General features: G+C 37.5%; 1 protein-coding gene across 1 annotated transcript in view; it reads right to left on the bottom strand.

The window, feature by feature from the left end:
* Positions 1 to 22418, bottom strand: part of GRIA3 (glutamate receptor, ionotropic, AMPA 3) — a 152623-nt gene that overhangs the window by 100294 nt on the left and 29911 nt on the right. The window contains exon 2 of the mRNA XM_009708840.1: positions 18248 to 18487. Within this exon, the coding sequence (XP_009707142.1) occupies positions 18248 to 18487 (240 nt within the window). The remainder of the gene's footprint in view (positions 1 to 18247; positions 18488 to 22418) is intronic.

The raw sequence follows: 22418 nt of genomic DNA, 5'->3' as shown, positions 1-22418 counted from the left end.
GGTTTCACTCCCTACTGAAGCTTCAGTTCCTGTATCCTTCACATGGTTCCTCAGAGCAACAATATTGAGCATGATCTTCAAACACACACTGAATCCACCTTTAACACTCCAGTGCCTTGCAATACTCAGTGAGCTTCTGCACCAGCAGTTGTCTTTCAAAGAATGACTTAAATTTTCTTCCTGGTATCTGAAGACCAAAATTGTGGCTTCTCTCCCAAGTGTTCCCGAATACAATTACTAGCACAAAAGAAGGTGGGAGATGAAGCCTCTGATGTTGCAGCACTCAGATTGCATTAAAGCAGTTTTTTCACACTCAGGTGGAATGCTGTGGAAGCCAGCTTTTCCTTACTTTGCTGGATATATAGACTGCATCCTGCTACACGGCATAGTAAATAAAACTGCAACACCTGTATCTGACATACATATACTGACCTCAGTGATGTATTGCTAAAAGGCTATTTCAAATATTCTTTCTCCCAAAAGTCACACGGATAATACACTTCATTTCTTTGGAAGGAATCCAAAGGAAAAAAAAGGGAGAGATCTTAAAAGACAAAATATTGTTATGGCGCCCTTACTCTTTTTTTTTTTGTCCAGAAGCCAGGTAATTATTTTCTGGCTGGCTTGTTCTGTCACAAACAGAATGACCTTTATTGAATAGTCACCAAATGTGATGGTTTTAACAGAGCTACTATCGCAGTGAAACTGATGCACCATGATTGTACCCTTGCCCACAGAAGGTAGAGGCTCCACTGGGTATTGTCAAAGCAACTCATAGCAGCTGAATGCAACAATCCAATTAGTGAAACAAGCACAGTTCATGCATAAAGTCCCTTCCAGGCACCATTAGAAAACAAGACCTCAATGTATAAAGGTTTGTCTTTTAAACTACATGTCTCTATTAACTGCCAAAGAAAAGAGTTGGGATTACCTTGCAATTTGACTTCATCTAAAAAAATCAACCAACCAACCAGCAAAAACCCAAAACCCCTCAAAACCCCAGAGCTTCAGAAGGGGCCACTTAGAACAGTGTGGCAGAGCTGGTTGCTAGAATACAGTAGTATGCAGTGGTCCTTTATGATCAGGGCCACAGCTGATGGAAGGGACATTAGCTTCTTTGTCCTCCACAATGAGTACAAAAAAGCTTGCTTTCCTGGCAGGGTAATTTTTTGTTACTTAGCTTAATGGATTTTGGACCCTTTATCCTGTTGCTTAGAACTTTTGCTTTCAAAACTGAATAGGACAAAGGAAAGCTCTCATCAGCTTTAATGGGATTTTTTTCATGGTATTTCTAAGGAGTAGTGCGAGAACGAATGATACATGCCGTCAGGGCTAAGAGATAAGACAGTCTCAACATTAGATTTTTGTCGAGGTTCATCTGCTCCATCCACAAAAATACTCTCACCACTAGAAGATGCAACTGTGTACCACGGCTTCATGTGACTCCTGTGGTGCCACAGCACTATTTGTCTTCTGTATGAGACAAGACAAAAATAACAGAGATTAGGTTGACTGTCTGGAAAGTACCATGCAAGAAATATGACAGCAAGCAAACATGACCGCTTCTTGTCTGATATTTCTTGTGTCCAAGGAGAACCTACTCTCAACAGCCCTAGCTCTTAAATAGCTCCTTGGAATAGGCATGGTTCAGACATCTGTTTCTGGTAATCATTCCTAATGTAAATACAAACTAACACCTGGGGCAAAGGGAAAGCATCTCTCATTTACATCAATAAAACAATATGTTATTATTCACTTTGCTAACTTGTTGCTTAAGTGAACAATGTTTAAGAAGTTACAAAGATAATGCATGATCAACACTATAAAACAGTATGTAAAAGTCAGGGGAACAAGACTACACTAAGCAGAAAATAAAACAAACATGAAAAAAGTTTGCTCTGCACCTGAACAATTTTAATCAAAACCTGTTATATTTGTCTTAGTAAAATGTGTTAATGATAATTTCATGCTTTTTATTTAAGACATGTTTATAAATATCTATAAATGATCAATGAATGCCAAATAATTTTATATAATGCAGAAGGACAATAATTCCACAATTTAGTGATTTAAAAATCATTGCTAAATATCTATTTTGATTTTCACCAAATTTAAAACAGGAACATATTTATAATATCTTCACAGTGTCTTAACTGTGATTTACTATTTTTTAAATAGTTATTAATAAAATAAAACAAAGTGTGGATGATAACAATTGAAGGTAGGTATACAAATAATTCTAGTCTCAGTAAAATTATATCCCTGTACAGAATAATATGATGAAATATTTAACTGAGATGTGGCCTTTGCTAAAATAATGTTCTGATACATTTCTTTTTGGCAAAAAGCAGCATGTTTATTGCTGGCTGGTTTTCTTGTGTAAAGTGTGGCCACTGGCCACTCTCAAATAATTAGAAGTGTTCTTTGATGCCCTGCATGAGTAACACATGGGCATATAACGTCACTTACTGTTTAGGGAAGTGTCCCGTTAGCAATTACAGCTCCGTTAACTCAGTAATAGAGCTGGTGAATTTTTTTCAATTAACATTACATTTAGTAGAAGAATAAATCTTTAGGAGAGGAGGGGACCACAGCTACAGGTTAATTTAGGCCAAGCTGAATTTATAACTCTGGTTGAAAAAAACGAAGGAAAATATTTTTCAAAATGAAAGTTGATGAGTTTTACTTTCAAAATCTGAACAAAGATTAAACTAAAGATTAGTCTTGAAATAACATGGACCAAATTTTTTGCAGATAAACTAACATTTTTCAGCTTTATCCAAAACAAATTTATAATTTCTGTTTCACTCAACATTTCCCACTCCCTCTCAGGTTCCACTTGACTTTAACTTGAACAAAATTTTCTTTCTAAGTTTTAATTCTGTCAGGTGGGACAGAAAAATATACGTTTGTTACTTATGCTGAAGAACCTAGTGCTACATTATCACAGAATAAAGTAGAAAGTGCTTGAAAGGAAATGAGAGAAGACTGCAAAGAGTACCTTGAGAAGAAGCCACTGCACCAAGGAATATTCTGTAAAGGACAGTCATTAAAAAAGACTAAAACTAAGGAAAGACAACAGCTTTCTGCTTTCCTTTAACAAATATGTCCCTAAAAATCCCTGAAGGATCCCACACAAATCATTAGAACATAATTTTTATTAGTTTACGGAAAACTAGTTTCCCCTGTGACGCAGCAATTTCTTTTTTTATTGCTTCTAGACTCTAGTCTCTGTATGACAATTAAGGCTGCTATTCTTCATACTCTAAGTCATATAAATATATCTCAAGTAATAAATTTGAAGCTAATTCTCAGTTTTCTAGCAAAATGTCCACTGAAGCCTCTCCCTTTCCCTTCATTCTAGTGTAATAATCAGCAATTATTTGTTTAAAGTAGTTCTCAAGAACCTGTGTTGTGGTAGATGCTGTAGAAACAGAAAGCAAAAATGTATTCCCTACCCACTTTCAGTAAAGACTGCAGGTTAAATACAACAATTAAGTTGATTTCTACCATCTGACCTCAAGAATGGTATAAAACATGACAATCAAAATACTACAAAGTGGCCCACAATATAACTTCTCATTATTGATACAATGCATTTATTGTTCTTCAGCAAACATTTTAAATAGCATCCATTATTCATGTGAAGTCCTAAAAATTACCTATCTGGGATTTGGAAAAAAGAACACATTTGAATATCAAAATATGGGAGAATTTTTCATCTTCTTTTATAATAATGATATTGTACAAGTTTTTAACTCTGTGTTACAATTTTGTTGTGTCAAATGGACCTGTCAAGAAATTATTTTTAAACACATAAGGTCAAATCTTCACCTGTGCAAATCTGTATTGCTTCACTTCAAAGAAATGAATGGCTTTTGCTATGCTCTGAGGCATATGCTGATTTTTATGCAACTGAACTGACTTGGTTACATTCAGCAGCAGTCTGAATTCCCTGCAGTAGGAGTTTTAATGTTAAAAACATTTTGACAAAACCCAGCTTTATAGACAGAGGGAGGTCACTAAAGTCACAAAAACACTATCTGCAGAAAAATGCAAATGAACATCCCATAAACCAAGACTATATCTATGCAAAATGAATAGCACTTAAAACTTACAAACAAATAACATCATTGCTCCCATTACCTTTTTATCCGTAATTTTCATAGGAGACCCAATAAAGTGTTATGAGGATGCAGCTGGCATCTAAAATTCACTACAAGACAATCATGTTTATATTGCCTACTGTGGCCAGTTTTTAAAGAAGGTCAATCCAGAGATTACTTAAATTAAATCTAAATTGTAATGGTCTACAGCTGCTTCCACTTAGTATGTTTGGTTTCATATATATTATTAATGAAAACTCAGTGTAATTCTATAAACTTCAAACTCTTGAAGCCACTGTTCTTATTTATGCTTCCAGATGTGTAGTATTACTGCTATGTAAATGGGAATTCATAATCAAACAGCCAAGCTGAATACTTCCTTGTAAGGAAACGGTGCTTTAATACATACATATTATTATATGGTTCATGTCAAAAAGGAAGCATTGTTTGGTCTTATACGTTATGGATGCTGTGTGCAGCTAGACTTTTCTCTGATTTGTAGCATAAGGAAAACATGCAAACCAAAATGGTCATTATTCAAATGTATGCCATTCACATCCATTCTGTTGCTTTCTTTGAGAAGTGTAGTTAAACGGTTCCAGAGAGGACAACTACAATAATAGCTACACTAATACAGTATACATGCATCATCTAAAGCCACAACTTTCACTTTCATCAACATACCTAAAACCGGACAAATAAGCAATGAAACAACCCTGAAAAATCCTTCAGGGCACCCAAATTCATCTTAAAAAGTGGAAAATAACTATCCTTTTTATACTACTAGGTTTTTTTCTTACTGAAACAGGACAACTGCCACACTGTGACGAATGCGTTTCAAATGTTTGTATTCAAACTGTCTCCATGATGTGGAATATCTCTAAAACCAAAACATACACTAATGTAACAGGGGCAGTTACTTCGTAAGGCTTTTTAAATATAGCATAGCATGAAACTCAAACTGTCAGTGCATAAAATACTGCTGCCTTGAGGCTGCAATAACTTACGCATCTTTGTGTTCACTCCCTCATATACCTCCCCTTTCAAAGAGAAGCTCAGATCTCCTCTCCCATCCCCATCCCTCCACCTCTTTGTGGCAACCGTCACAATACCATTAAAAACACGTAGGCTTGCCCATTACGTGTGTAGATGTGGGAGGCAGAGAACTGCATAACAAATGGCAGAAAAAACAAACAGGAGGCTTTAGGGTTTTATTTTCAAGAACTCTCTGCAAAAAATGTTACTGCAATTAATTATGTGTTCCTATAACTCATTATTGTTTGTCTACAGCCAGGCATAATCTGATTTTATTTCTTTAATAAAAACTTCATCTAATTTGAGGTTATCATTGTCAGTTCATGGACAAAACCAACTAATCGATAATGCTAGTACTACTAAGCAACAGGCAATTCTATCTACAGAGCAATTACTGACACCGGGGTAATCAGCCGAAAGCTTTAGTCTTGCTGAGCCAAACAATGTCAGAAGACTGGCTACTTTATTTTTCATTTCCCTCTTTTTCATCCCCCGTTCCCCCCCGCCCCGCCCGCCCCAAAGAATAAAGCATTGTCTTGCTACTAAAAGATGTGCTAAACCACACAAACTGAAGACCAATGATTTTAGGAGCAAATATAATTTCCCCTTTTTTAAGTAGGTGGAAAAAAGCCAGTAAGAAATAAGAGTGCAGCAAATAGCACCCGTTCATCTAGAAACACATTTACAGGATCTTTAGTCTTAGGAGCAGAACAAGACACAATCCAGTCTAGACTGCAATGCTGTTGTGTGTATATAATGCTGGTAAAATAATTAAATTGCACTGAAAGGATTTTATACCACAGTTCTGACTTAAACTCATCAAATTAAATTCTTCATGAATTAATGCACATAGATTGAGGTCAATGTAGTATATGACTTTGACATTTCATAAAGATGAGTGACAATTATGGATTCTCTCATATATTTCGGATGGCTCAGCAGGACATAATGGCAACTGAAAATTATGTCCGATAGAGGAAATACATTGTTTATATCATGACTTTATCCAACATTTTAGTTTATTTGAGGTATTCACCCATTAGAACCACCCATACTTGGGTATTAACTACACGACTCATACTGAATTGAAGGCACCCAAGAGTTTTAATAAATGCTTTGCCATGTTAACTCTGAAACTACATTATTATTTTTATAACACCAAGGGGATCACAGTATAAATTTACAAGGCCATATATAGCCTTTGCTACAAAAATGACAGTATTATGCCCTTAGAGTGATCAGCATGAAACACCTTGCTAAAAAAGACACCTGAAAATGTCTGCGTCATTTGCCCTATTTATCTGATGGCTTCAGAGTGTTTAAAATACTCTTAAGTACCCTGAGAAAAATCTTTAATGATCACTGTCATGCATTTTCTTCTCTGGAAAAGTCTTCTTAACTATGACTCTGGGATCCAGACAGCTTAAGAACAGCTCAGAGCCATTGTCTTTGAGACTGCTTTGTACACCACGCCAAAGGAGAATGTGAAAGGAGTGAAAAGGCTTTTCCTCGATCAGCGGCCACTTCATTAGGCTAAATTAGAATAGCCAGAAGTGGCTTTTACTTTACAAAGGGGAAAGCTAATGCTCAGTTAAATGCTCACAAGGCGTAAGTGCTGAATAAAAAACCACAACCAAACCAACCAATTTGGATCTGTCTCTGGCCTTGGGTAGTATGGTTCAATGCAGTGTACCGAGTGTCCGCGCCCCCTTATAAACCCATTTTCAAGCATAGATGGGCAGATTATCAAAAATGAATTATTGCTCTCCTGAACATGAATAGAGAGTGGAGAAATAACTCATAACTTCATAAGCAGCAGAAGAAATGCTATAAAGATATTAGCACTTTATGCAAATAACAGTAGTGTTCTCATATCTGGTATGTGCACAGCCCTGGCAATTCATACTGTCCGTATATTATTCTTATCAGCATTGACAAAAATATCCCCAAAGCAAACAACACCTCAGAAGCTCCTAAGAAACCTTAAGAACCACTGCTTTCTATCTGTTAACGTTTCCAGACTGATGCTGTTTTACCATGTCAGCATGGAACTGCGATGCTCGTAGCTTACCAAGCATTCACACCTCTAGCACAGATCACTGCACTGGGGCAGAGAACAGAACTGGAGTTGTGTTTCCAGTAGTTACAGTTCTGGCTTAGGAAATTCTTCAGTTTCAGATAAGATGCATTAGCCCACACTGCTCACTAAACTACTACTTCCCTGGGAAAAGCACCTCACCTTATTCAGGCTCCATCCCATTCACCTGGAGGGAGCACAGATGTACTTCATGTGCAAATCCAGATTCCATGGCACACCCACTTCGCAGAGCGGTGCCTGAGGAATCTGGCCCTAAAAACCAAAGGAGAAACACTTCAGCAATAAAGGGGATACTTTGCTGAAGTCTGTGCTTAATCACTTTAACAAACTGAAGAGGGGCCATGACTATATGCTGCTATGCTATGCAAATCACTGACTGGTGATTTGTTTCTTTGGGCTGCTGACAACCAAGGTAGGTCAGAAATACTTTTAACTGCAAAGCAACAGGCTGTGAACACAATGAGCTCAGGATCAGGAGGAATAAAACCTTAGGTCACCTTTCCCTCCCAATGACTCTTTGCATCATGAATCAAAGCAAAAGAGGTACTCAGGAAAAGCTATGCATCTAGAGCTGAAGAAATGAGTAATTACTTGTTACTGAATATAAAATTCATGTCAGGAACTTTTCACTTTTTTTCTTTAGAGATTAATACTTAATCACTTTATAGAGCTATTTTTCATTCCACTCTACTACAGCAGTACACTGTCTTACATACCTTCTGAAATGCACGCTCACAGTGCTATCCTACTGTGAATTGCAAGAAGGAGAGTTTAAAAAAAAAAAAAAGAAAAAAGAAAAAAGTGTGATTTTAAATGTCTCATGAGAAACCAGAGGGGAAAAAAAAAAAACAACCAACTTATCTCCATAAGAAAAAAACTCTTTAAAAACTCTTTAACCTAAATACAATATAAGGTCATTCTACCTGCCAGCTGAGTGGGTTTGTCAAATGCATTCACATTTATTTTTCTTCTACAAAGCATTCTAATCATTTATGCTTACTGAGACAGCTGATATTTTCTGGGAAGAAAAAGGTATGTGGTCAAACTAGTTTGGTAAATTCTCTGAAGCCTGAAAGAAGAAACTACATCTAAAAGGGCCAAGTGTCATAGATGAAGGAAGGTATTGAAGCTATAACCAATGGATTCCTTCATATAAACTCCATGACAAACACTATCTAATTAACTACCTTCAGTGCGAAGCTTCTTAGTAATCCATGATGGTTTTCTTCAAAGGCTCAACTTTTTTTCTAAGTGAGAAGGGAAATTCATGGTAAAATTTAATGGAATTCTTGTGTAGGAATATGAAAAACGGTTTTTCATTAGTAACCATGGTCACGGACTTCCAGTATGACATTCTGCACATCTCTTAAGTAAAAGCTAACTGTGCTTTCAACTCTACAAAGGTATTTCCATATATGTAAGTAGAAGAAGATCAGGTTGATAACCTGCTGATCAGCACATCAAATCTTCCATCTGAAAAACAGGACTGAAAACCCTTGCATGCCCCATACAGATATTGTTGATCTTCATTCATTGTTGTCTGAGACCATTAAATGAAAATCACTTCAAAAGCACAAAACCTTTAACAAAGCTAAATTCTTGCACACCATTCACCCAGCATGCTATATAGTCCTGTATCAAAAGAAATTCAAACTGCATATGAAGCCTCTCTTTTGGTAGTGAGAAAAGAACATGTCATTGCTTAGCTGAGAACCTGCTTCGGAGTATCTGAGGCCATTCTATGAAAGGAGCAGCTTTGATTTACGAACTTGTTGAGATACTCCGTTTTACTCATATACTCCTCAAGCACTGGGGAAATCTTCTTTGTGTTCGGTGTTTTTTTTGCCACTTGCAATTATTATAGTCATTCCATTAAGCCACAACAGCTTGTGCTCATTCCACAGAAGTTCTTCACCTGGTGAATGGTTCATTTGCCTGGGCTGAAGATCTTCTTCTCAGCATCACATCATGCTCACAAAAGCATGAGGTCTCACAGCATTATCTAGGGAACCTGTTCCCTCATTGTGAATAAGAAACAACCATTGATCCACAAAATACCATGGGCCACCAATAATGACTGTCACTCAGGTTACGAATGAACTATTTCTAGGTGAAGAAAGATGCACAGGAAGAGTAAACATATAGTCAAGATCCAGTGAAGCGTGACAAAATTTGCAAACTTGTAAGAATATTAACATGCTAAATACTGCCATCTTAACTGCATTAAGGTATAGGATGTCAAAATGTTCTTTCTTTGGAAAACACATGATAACCAGAACATGCTACCCCACTGAAATACATAGTAAAGTTCCCATACTAATGTAATGTTAGACATTCTGGTTTTGATACATACCTGAAAATTGCTTCATCTTGATTCTGTTACTAAACAGTCCCGCTTTCTTCAGTCCCACTCAAAGTACTGATTCTGTTACGCAGTCTTTAAGTCAGCAAGACAGTTCACTTCCATGAACAGAATCAGCACAACGCCCCAGGTGAAACTAGCCTGCCTTGCTCTGAGCATCCGGATGCCAAAGGCTTCCAGTCTTTAAAGCTATGCTGCATATACAAATGCAAAATAATAAACTCAAACAAAGTAACTCTAAGTAAACTCCTAGATCTGCTGGGTGAGATGGGTTAAATAAACAGGTTTGATAAAAATTTACTCACAGTCCTTTGCATATACATATTCTTTTCTACAGCCTTCCTTTCTAGTGTAAAAAGTCCCATCTCCTCCCTGAGATCAACAAATTTCACCTCATCTCCTCTGGTTCCTAGTGAAGCCTTTCCACCACCTCTGAGGCTTGGCTTTGTGTCAAGTCCTTGCCCTAGCCTCAGAGCAAAAGGGCCACCAACTGCTCACATGTATCTTTTCAGCCCTTCCCCCCTCCACTTGCACTTGGAAACTGTCTTGAATTTTACCTTTTTTTAAAGAAATATGGAAATGTGAGATTCTGACCATTTAAGCCTTGCTGATAGAGACGTAAAATCAATTGAGAACAAAAGCTTCTGCCACTTAAATTACTTGTGCATACAATAAAAAAAATAAATGTTACGGCTACACCAAAAGTTGATAAAACATGCATATTTATGAAAAGCCAAATATTTATATGCATGTATTTACATAAGCCAGTTTATAAATACAATAATTTGCAGACTTCATCTAAGGCATGGGTGAGCGGTAATGCTGCTAGTTCTCCTGTTTACTACATAAGATATTCAGGACCTTGGCTCATGTTCCCGAGAGTTCCAGTTGCTTCTGTTAGGATCATGAGGGTAGCACACATCCTGCTTTAGGCTTTCAGAAATTATTTATCTAGGACTTTCCCATTCATACTGTGTACCCTGAATGTTCTGATGCCGTTTTACAAGCTGATTTCACATAAAGTGAGGTCAGATTCTGATGCTCTCTCAGTCACAACCAGATTCACACTCAGTGCGAGCGAGGTTACCATAATACCCTATCACAACACCGTTATGTGTAGATGGAAGAAGAGATGATATCACATCATCACCGCACAAGCAGTATTGAGGCTCTGTCATACCATGCTCTTGCTCTGGTGTTCCTGCTTTTCTTCATGAATGGGCTGACCCACTTCCTTATTCTCAGGGGCTCCATGAAACAAGACACAGATTTGTTGCACATGTGTGTTGTTGGGAAATACTGCTGACAGTAGTGTGTGTCCCAACAGCTTCAAGGGATGCTCACGCATTTTGCCTGGGCATCTCAACACCAAACTGAACCCATTGTGTATACACAAAACTTGTAGAGACGCACAAATCTGCAGTACAGATTAATATCACCATGAACTCTATGCTGCTGGTCTTCAGCTGCATCTCAGTCTTCCCAGTGTGATGCATCTCATGCTGGATGATGACTTTCAAAGTTGATTCACTGTTCTTGTTCATAAGCTAGAAAAATGGTGTAAGTGATTACCAGGGGTAAGCTAAACAAATAGTAACTAACGGGAAAGATCAGGAGAAAAATGCTTAAGGTTCTCAGTCTACCCAAAATACAGCCAACATCTATTCACCCGCACAGGGTCTCAATGTTTGTTTGGGAAAGGATCAGTAAAAGGGCTTTCTTCTGTATCTGTGTACCACAGAGACCAAGATAAAAGGAGCCTGTATGAGACTTTAGAGATTTCAGAGGAAATAAATGGAGAGTGATTATCAAAAGCTAGATTTAACTGTTTAGGCTCAGACTATTCCCAAACACATCTAGGCAGTGAAGTCAAACTGTAAAGCAATCCTGGAATATTTCAGTTAAGGTTGTGGCATGTTTCCTGAATAGAGCCTTGGTTCATACATTATATAGCTGAAAGCAACAAAGCAATGCTCCCTCAATAAGAACGTCAAGTTTTGCTTCTTTGTCAGGGTAAATTACTTATATTTCATACAAACATTGCTAAGCGGTATCTACAGCTTTCCATTCTATATAAATACAAATTCTAGGCATTAGAAGATGGTAAAATCACTCATTCCCAAAGGGCTGATAGTGAAAGAAACAGATCATTTTCTTATTACACATAACTACATGAAGTATGATTGTTCTTTAAATCTTAATAATGGATTTTCTACTATAAGGATCTTTACACTGTGTGCGCTCTCTATCGTACCAGAGCTTGAAAACTTAAACATACATTACATCCTTTCAAGCAAAGCCATGCAAAAGATGTAATATTTTGTGGCCACACTGCAAGTTGACCTTTGCAGAGATCATGGCTTAGAAGAAATTGTCTGGATGGCAGTTAGTGGGTCACAGGATTCTTCAAATGTATAGACCTGTCACGCCTGTTCCTGTGACATGGAGGCTGAGCCTGAGCTCGGGAGGTCTTGCCAAGATTTTATTCCCTGCTGTGCATTTCCCAGTATATAAAGAAGTGGGAAAGGAGAATGAGACAGCTCATCTACATAGCTACCTAAATGCTAGCAATTGATACTGTCTACATGTCATCCCCATGATGCTGGGCTGCTGTCCAAAACACTCCTGCAAAAGAGCCAAAAAACTCAGAAGAATTAAGGTTTGCAGTAGTTCTTCCCCATTTTGTTACCTTTGGTGTTTCATAGGCTTCCGAACATGCTTTGTTTGTTCCATTATTCTTCACCACAGACTAGTATTTACAGAAGATAATGTCAAGATTTTAAATCCTTTCATAGATTTGAAAGTTTAAGCAAATACATTGCATCAACCTTATAGGTGCAACTGAGAAGAACTAAACAGGTATAAACACACTAGCAAACAAGAATTGTAATTTTAAAATGGAACAAGCCCATGCTTAATTCTGAGAAAACTGTGAGCTAGCCTTAAATTCTTTCTCCTTCATGCAATGGATCCAGACCAGTTCTTCAGCCAGTGGAATAACTTCCCGGCTCTGAAGAATAAACACGCTAATGAACAGCTTGGCTATTGATTCTTTTGACATTTTTCAGCAGGTGCTGAATTCAGGGTTTACTAATGCTGGTGTAGCTGCTACCACCAGTTTCATTTTTCCCCTTTATTGAAGAATGATCTTAATAAATGAAGATAAAAGTTCCTGACATGCAGAAAGACAATACAGAGTTTAACAAATGAGCTACGTGGAAGGAGGAGTTCTTTTGCACCTATCTGCTGATGGAAGGTGCTTATAAACAGGAGTCAGTCATTCTGTGTTGGATTACATTTTTCATTGCTGTCTTCAGCAGAGATCCAGTCCATCAGAACCTGACATTCCAAAATCTGCAGGAATCCACCAGGTACTAAAGCTGAGTCTTTTTAGATTCCACAAAAATTGATCTTACCCTAGATGTTTTGCAAAAAATGTTATGTTCTATGTATCAGTAATTTTCAGTACAAGTCTTATATCTTAAAAAAATAAAAAGTCCATCAATTTAATTTTGTGGAAGATATAATGAGCCTGGTTCTACATACCGCTTCTTTTATCAGCTCCAATCTCATTCTCCAGGGAAAGTAGTACAGAAGTGTCTTGTCCTTTGATAGCAACAGATAACTAACCTCATTTTGTAAAAGCAGAACTAAACAGAAGAGTTATTCTTTGTCTTCAGCAGAAGCAGTGAATCAGACCTCATTGCCTTGTACTGAACCCAATGTAAGGCAATTTGATGCCTTATGCATAATCATCAAGCAGCTTACAGTTTTTGGTTTTTTTTTTTGCTCTTTACCTGGCATTTCTTTATGCAACAGGGTACCAGAAGGTTTTATATTTAAAAGGCATAGGAGAGCTCGTATTTTCTGAAGCTGTATTTTTAGGTCTTCTGCATCCTTACCCATCCACTATGTTCAGGTCAAATTTTTGTGTTTCTGTGTCAGTAAGGATTAAACATGTAATTGCATTTAAAGCAGATATTTTCAACTCCTAGCCACACAACCTGGGGCTTTAGACAAACAGTTCTGTGCCTCAGCCTTCATCTAGCCAGTGTTAACCAGCTAAAAAAAAAAAAATTAGCCTATGATAACCCTATTTACCAGAGCTTTTTTTTTTTTTCCTTGATTTTAGGTATCGCTAGATACCTACTGACAGACTAAATCAAAACTAAATGACAGAAGAATTTCAGATTTAGAGAGGTATTTGGTTACAATGCCATGAAGACTGTTGTCTATCTGTAGCTCTGTCTAGACTGAGCTTCCATTGTGTAGGTAGGCATTACACAAAGTCACTTTCCTGTCCTGTGATGACTCCTATGATCTGCAGGAAGAGGAAGAAGACTGGATGTGCATCACAGAAATCACTTGGTGTGATTCTGATTAAATGATCTATACAACAGAAATCAGTGTCTTTGTGCACAGTAGGTATGACAAATCAAAGTAACTTAAGACAAAATGCTTGTGGTGTACTGACAGATGGAAAGTGAACAATCTGAACAAAACAGTGTTTCTCAGGCAAAAATAAACTGAAACGTTACTTAAGAAACATTATGGAAATTTAAAAACCCCAAAGCTTCAGTATTACAATCTACCATACCATAAGTAAATGAGAAATACTTCACACTTCCACGCAACATTAAGGTGACTCTGAAAGTCACAAGCTTACCTCTCGACACATTCATACTAGCGTTACTCTGGTCCATTGATTTCAGTGGCATAACATCTGATTTACAGCAAAGCAAGAGGAGAAACAGACCTTAAGACTGGAAATAAACCTGAGGTTTGTGATGAAACATAATCCTCAGCATGAGATGTAAAAGGTGACTTTCCTGACAAGTGCTATCCAAATTCTTAATAGCTGTCTGTATGTAACCCCATCTCATTTCATCCTGACATAATCTTAATTAGTCTTAGTTCTACTGCAGAGAAGCCTACTGAGGCAGTTAGCACCATATAATTAATCAGATATTTTGCACGCATCATGGCAACCAACAGTGTCAACTTACTGATGTGAGTTAATACAAACAGAAATCAACCCTGCCTTTCCCTTTCACATGAACTAAAAGCATGTGGCATGGAATGAACATATGACTGTTTCTTCTATACGCTGCTTAATGTCCTTTCTTCCCTTAGCAGCCATTTCCTAATGCATCATTACTCTCTGCAAAGTATAATTTATTTTTTCTGCTGGTACTAGGAGAAGAACATGCAATTTAGTATTTCTCTTAAATTTCAGTTTCTTCACAGAAGAGTAAGTCCAGCCACTGAAATAAGCAATGATAAGACATAATTCTTGCTGCTGGAATTCATAAATCTCACATTTTATTTTTCTATCTGTGTGCTTTAGCAGTTTTAAAGAAACTGAATTTTGCACCTGCACATAAATACACATTTGAAAGCACAATCTGCAACATTCAGTCATCTCATAGCAACAGAAAATAATGTACTTACAAGTATAAACATACACAACGTACACACTAACTCACTGGATTAAAAGCTTCACCACCTATCTATGTAATTGTAGATCTTAACTTTATTCTGTTGTTTGAGATTTATCTTTTGCCTTCATTGCAGGAGCAAACATCACAGGATCGTGCCTAATGTCACCAAGGGGGAAACCGTATGATTATGCAATTTGATGGCAAAGAAGAAAAAAAAGCCACTGTTTAAGGAAAACAATTTTATAAAGCTGATTCCTTGCTCTCCTAAGCCTAAACGGAAATAGCTCAATAAGCAGCATAAAACTACAAGAAGGTTTATTCAGTTTTGTATGGCATCTGTAATATGCTGCACTATTTATTAATAGTAAATGCAATGTTTAATACATGGCAGTGTTTTGCTTCAGCAGAACACTGTAAATCTAGTTGCAAGAACAGTTTACTCCATAACTAATATTCAACATAAGAAAGAGTAGTCTAATGTTTTGCAATTTCTCAGATTCTCAAAACAAACCAGTGAGATAATAATCTTTCTAGAAAGGAAGTATTTAAATGATAGTTTATTTCAGAAACTGACAGTAAACCGCTTAATACCTTCTCTCTACAGTGTTTGTGCCCTAGAGCAGTTAAGGATCTAAGACAGGAATTATTAAAAATTGTGACAGCTCCAGTGTTTTCATTTCCAGTGGTAGCTCTGCACAGGAACACGTACAGCCTATTCACTACCCGACACAAGGAGTCATTCACCATTATTATTGTTCAACATCTTGGGATGTTTTTTCACATTTGAAGGCCTGTCACAAGAAATTAGGCAGCATACTGGAATTGCCAAATGTTTCAGGTGCTGTCATCCATGGTTACTGCTCATCAAACAAAGGAATCTAGTGTCTATTTCTCAGTACCCAATTGCCTTGCCTCTCCCTCCTATATGAATCTCTTAATCTATTTTAATGATGGAAGAATACAGCAATTATAACTCTGATAAGACTGCTATCAAGTTTGTTTTAACCTAACTAAACCAGCAGTAACTGAAGATAATCAACTGTTCATTTTTGTTCCTGTTTTAGCAGATGGCGAATATGTTATCAAACAACAGCAACGAGGATATATGTATAGGAAAGACAGATAAGAAGTGGTAAGTTTACCCCAAACAACTCAAAGCCCATCATCAAGCTACCTGCATGCACTGATGCCTCTTCCATCCTAAAGACACAGCTGTACTTTATCTTCTAACCCTGAGCTATATTTTATAATCCTACAATCACCTGTGCTGTCATCTAATTCAGATTTTGCACTCGGACACTTAGTCTGAATGTCTGATACAATATACAGCTAGCATATCATACATATGAACCACAGTAGGTTCACAACATGATTTTGATTAGTAATTGTAAGATTACGGTAAGAAGTCAATTGGAAGTCAAGACAAGGGGCAGAAGGCAACAGAGGTGAAGTCAGATTCCTGGGGCTAATTTCACCAGCAAGAGCTGTGTTTTAACCTGTGATTAAAATCAGTATGAACAAGACAAAATGAAGCCTAGACACAATCTAAACTGTTCCAAAGGGATGAGTCATCATAATAAGTTCTTGATTAGACTGTGTCTACCTAAAGATTCTGCACATAGAGTCTGCAAGTCTTCCCTCATGACTTCTGTTACTATCTCAGTTTGACAGTCATATCATATAGACAAGTTCTAGTGAAACTCCCACTGTTTTGGATGATTTTTCCAGTCTGAAGTGCCAAATTTCTTATTAGGCATGGTCTTGGATAACTGGTGCATCTCTCTCCAAAACAAACTTTATTAGCCTTAATTATGGTAAGTCTCATCAGTCCTGGAACATATGACATTTTACCTTATCACATGGAAGTTTATCGCATTTGGCCACATCAAACCTTACTTACTTAGACAACTGGCATATTCACAGGAGCTTTCATTTAAGAGTGGACTAAACCAGAAATATGGATGTTTCAGTAGTGGTTTTAAAAGAGTTAAAAACTAATGGCATTCTTAACTTCTCTGTACTTTCCTACTTGATCTCATAGCTAGCGTTTTTCAACGCCAGAAATATTGAACAGCTCCAAATCACTCAGAAAATTCTGAACTCTTGGCATTCACCTAAAATCAGACTAAAAATTACTTTCTTTCAACATACGGTCAACATAAATCATTAGTTGAGTGATGCTATTAATCTTCAGTGTGAAAAGCATAGCCACTGAAGACTTGATCTTTATCACTATGCGGTAGCCTAGCGTACCAGAACTTTGTCATGGGAGCTGGGAATGGAATCTAAACTTCTTTGGCTCTATCCACACCCTTTTGATCTGAAGAAGGTCTTGGAGTCGTTAATCATAAAGCTGGGGAGAACGACAGTGGCACATCTATCTGATGCAAAAAAATGCTACCCAGGTCAAATCTGTAACCAAGCAAATTCTGTAGACTCAGAGCAGGTAGTAACAGCTGCTCCACAGAAATATGCAATATTCCTCACAGAAAATGGCTTCTGATGCTTAGATCTCTTTTGGCAGGATTTGCTACCTTTGGTGCTTCTTAGTAGTTAACAATTGGCTTAAGCATGAAAACACTGGTTTTAATACGTTTTCATTTAGAAAAACGTATCTCTGGTCATTCTTGTCATGTATCTAAATTCATCTCTGTATATCCATGTGACATATCTAGAGCATCTTTTCTCCAGCAGAGCCCTAAAGCATCTTATGCATTAAATTCTTAGACCATTATTGATGCCTAGACATGTCCAGAGCGTACCTTTGCATGAATTGTCTTTGTCTACTGGCAGCAGAAATGCACATTTATGTAAAGCAGTGGCGGATTTGCAATGTCAAGCACAGTGGAAGGTCTTGCTTAACAGCCTACTTTATAGTGCTGACTGTACTTATTTTGCAAGGACTCAAAAACCCTGGCAAGTGTTGAGTCTGTGGTTCCATGGAAACCAGGTACTCCAAACTGAATGCTTATACTGCTAACACTATCCTCCAGCCAATCTCTTTACAAACGATCGGTAATATGAAGATGCCTTCTTTTCACTTATCCATTCATTTTAGTTTCTTCAGAATAAACTTTTTTCCTAGGACTATCAGAATGTGCTACCTGCATCCAGAAGAAAATTGGGATGGGCTGCACGTACTGATTCTGGTAATACTCATAGCAACTTATGAAATAGAAAAATCACTTAAAATGATGGTGCTTACCCCGTTCTGTGTCATAGAGGTACACAAACTTTTCCCACTTATAATGAGTCAAGAGACTCAAGATGGCTCCTTTTAATGCTGGCCGCATCTGGATGACAAACTGCACATCTGCATCTGTTGGGAAGCTGGGTGTGACGAAGGATGTATGAAGGGCTCCACAAAATGATGTCAATGTGTTCATTGACATCTGGTCATAGAATCCAAAGATGGCATAAACTCCTCTGGAAAACTGTGAACAGACTAACAAAGACAGGCAGCGGTGTTAAAGTCTGACATATAATGAACACGAACAAACTTTAAAAGTATATTTGAAGTAAGCCTTCTAAGCAATCCTGAAATTATTCTGTATGATACAGCAGATGGAATGAATTAATGGGCTAATATATACTAATTTCAGTGTAGCTGTGAGTTGTACCAACTTTGTCACAATTAAATTAACCTGAGCATATTTTTGATTGCGATTTGTCCTGCTATATTGTTATAATCCACTAATCTCTCCATATTCTTTAAAAACAAACACGGGTTACATTGCTTGTCTGTAAAATACCTTCCCTACCTTGAGTATCAGCTTGAGAGCTCTGTTGGCAGCTACATAACAAATGTCAGGTCTGCCTAAAAGTCAAAACGTTAAGATGTAGTCTTCCCTGGTATCCCACCTTGATTCAGATCTGATTCAAAGAAATCTGGATGTTTTACCCCTGTATAGTCCACAGCTCTGAAATATCTGTATGAAATCTAGGTGTGGGCTTTTTCAGTGAGAAATTATGGTGGCTTCTTAACGGAGTGTTAAAATCTTTCAGAAGCAATTTGCAAAGTGTATGGTTCATTAATAACAACACAAACGAGAAACACACATTGTTGCTACATGGGATGAAAGTTGATATCCCTTAACCTGGAGGCTTTTAGTCATTAACCATTCTGGTGTCCTGAGGAACTCATCCAGTACCAGAAAATAATCAAAATGCAGTCAAAGGTGTTTTGTTTCACATGTACTTAAACTGGGGAAACACTTCATTTCTCAAACTTTATAGAGATTGAACAGTGACTATTTTGGACAAAAAAGAAAGTACTTCAATTTATAAACATGGTCAACTTCATGGGAGTTGCAGGGCAAAGAGTTTCTTTGTTGTTCGACTCTATACGAACACAGCAAACTTCTTGTGACCATGGGTTCTTTCCATGGAGGTAGACTGCATCAGAGATAGCGAGGGAGCCCGATATGCGAGATGCTGGGGCTCTGGTCCATCATAAAGATTGCACAACTGAATCATACTACAGCAGAGCGGCACTTCTAAATCAAAGCATTTCTAGACTGAGATGAGCAAGTCCCATTTGTTATGAAAATAGGTTTCCCAGAAAAATGTTCATTCAACGTTAATAGTTTTGCTTGTCAAGAACAGGATTTAACAACAATTTTCAGCTAGCTCCATTAACCACTTTTGCCAAAACGCTGCATATTTAACTTTGCAAAAAGCAAGGGGGAGTAATTATCAGTAAAGAAGACACGACTTCTACACAGAAATATACAGCATCGTTACTTCCGAAAGTACCATCATGAAACATTTTCTACCATAAATGCTACCATTCAGAATCACTAAAGCCTGTTAAAGTAATTTTAGAAAGGATTCTCTACAATATCAGCTCATTGTCACAGCATCATGGATAACACCTCGAATAGGTAGTCAGGTGTGAAAATTCGGTTTTCTTCCTGGAGATCCAGATGTAAAAATAGAAATGCTATTACGGAATTTCTTTAAGTGTTTAAGCCACTGTAACAGGACATGACCAGTCATGGATACCAGCGGCAAGTAACAGCTGGTCTAGACAGAAAAGAGACACACATGAGGCACAGAGAGGGAGTAAGAAGTAGTAATTTCTGAAAGAAAAGTTTGCGGAAGTTCTCAATCACAGTAAAGAAAAGATATAAAAGAAGTTATAATACAGCAAGAATTTATTCTCAGAGGCATGACTGAGGAATGAAATACACTGTTTCAAAAGGCATTTTGTTAAACTATATACCAGCAGGATATAAAGTAGAAAAGCTACCATAAAAATTATCTGCTGAAGTAACAAATAAAAGGCATTAACTTACAGGTGAAAAAAGGGAAAAATAAAGGACTACGTTAGAAAGTCTAGCAGTCTCCAAATCATTTCAATGGCGTGTAAGCCCTCTAATTCCACAGGAATAATCACTGAAGTGGGGCTAGCAAAGCTGGGTGTCCTCACATACACTGAGTCAGTACCTCACAGACCAGGCTTCTTTTACATATTTATTAATGGCCTAGTTTGCTAGTTTTTTATGCAGATTTTGTACTGCAGAGAAAGCAGAGAAGAGCAAGTATTCCAGGAAACATCCCTGCTTGCAATGCAAATAAAACATATTCTCAAATGTCTCCTGACCTTAAAAACCCAGAGTATCTCAAACGATCCTGGGTTCACCTGTTATTTCTTATCAGGTATAAGGCTCAGGAATACTTTTGAACTGTGACTCCACTGAAATCCCTCAGACTTACAGGGACACAGTATCTGAAAAAAAGAGTCACATGGGGGCTCAGAAAGCCTATCATGCTATTTAAGTGCAGGACTATAATAAAGAATATAGATCAGCTCTTACTAGGACTGCTAGTCCCTACATCCCATAGAGTCAGCAGAGAGACCAGGTGCAGTGCTAAAGGTAACTGATAGTGACTGGCTCCAGTATGGACCAGTTCCTCTGCATTGTGCTGGGAACCAGCTAAGAATTGGTTGGGTTTGTGCTCGCTCTTGATCTTAGAGATGTGGCACCTAGGCACTGTGCTCAGCAGTTTGAAAATGGTTCAAGGTCTTCGTCCTTTGGACAAAATTCTGTCTTGCATGGCTATTTGAAAATACTGAATTAAAGTGTATCTGTTTTCATGGCGGACTGTGCTCATTTATGCAAAGAGCCCATTCTCAATTTGTGAGTAATGCGAGAAAAAAAATCAGAGTCTGCGAACAACCCGACCGCAAAAGCAGGACCTTCTCCAAACAACATCTAGTAGCCAACACAGAGCTGCTGCTGGCATGGAGCATCCCAGCGCAGCTGAGAGCTGATTCAGCCTTTCAGATATTTGCAACTTTTTTTTCTAAAAATTCTGGAGGATCACCAACAATATCTTCTAACAAGTGCACATCCCTGCCTAGTCTTTTTTCCCCTGATTCAGGTTTGTATTCACTGTAGATCTTTAAGATTTAACACTTTTACAGACTACCTGTCTTCTATTAGTTTTGAAAAATCTTCATCTCTTAAACTCCTCTGCTTATTTCTTATAGCTTATTCCTCTTGAGTATCTCTTCTGCATGCACTGTAGGGTGCCAATTTAATTTTAGTGGCCCATTTAAAAGGCAAATAAACCTCTGTTTTTATAAGGAGAAGCTAAAAGGCCAATTATCTTGGTCCTCAATGTTCATTTGCATTTTTGAACTCACAATTTTGTTACAATTTTGTAGCATTAGGTCTTTTGTTTAGCTTGTTACCTAATCTCCATGTGATCAGATGAACCTACTGAACATCCATGAACTCATAGCCATGTTGTTACTTGTTTTCCAAAAACCAAACATGTTATTACATTCATTTAAATTACATTTTTATTTTAACATCACTGAGCCATAAGCAAAATTTTTAAAAGGCTACCGAAACTTTAGCTTTAAGCTCTTTTTACAAACTAGTTTCTACTGACAATCAGAACAATCCTCATGTTCGAGTAAGAATTTTGGTATTTTTCCTTAATTAATCACAGTTGATTTATGTTTGTTTTTCCCCTATTTGAAAAATGCAGATGGTCAAACACATACTTTGGCTGTTAAAGAAGTGATTTGGACAAATCCTGATGCAACTTCTTTCCTCAAAAAAAACCCAATTTTTTTTGCTGAGTTATGCCTTTATGAAACTGCTCTTAATTATAGTTATTAATACGGTGGATGTGCATCTGTTTCCAAGGACAGTACATAACCAAGTTGCTTTATAATCTCATCTGTAAAAGCTGCAACGTCCAACCTCCAACAAGGGACCTTCCAAACAAGGGACAGAGGTCCTGAGCAGCAGTTACCCAACGGGGGATCATAATAAGCTGTTATTTTGGCACTAGGTGCAAGGTGAATATTTATTAATGGAGACTTAACTCCAGGCTTGTTCTCAGGGTAAGTCAGCTGC

This window comes from Cariama cristata, unplaced genomic scaffold, assembly GCF_000690535.1.
Source record: "Cariama cristata isolate BGI_N322 unplaced genomic scaffold, ASM69053v1 scaffold3441, whole genome shotgun sequence".
NCBI lineage: Eukaryota > Metazoa > Chordata > Aves > Cariamiformes > Cariamidae > Cariama > Cariama cristata.
This window is presented reverse-complemented; position numbering and strand designations above follow the sequence as displayed.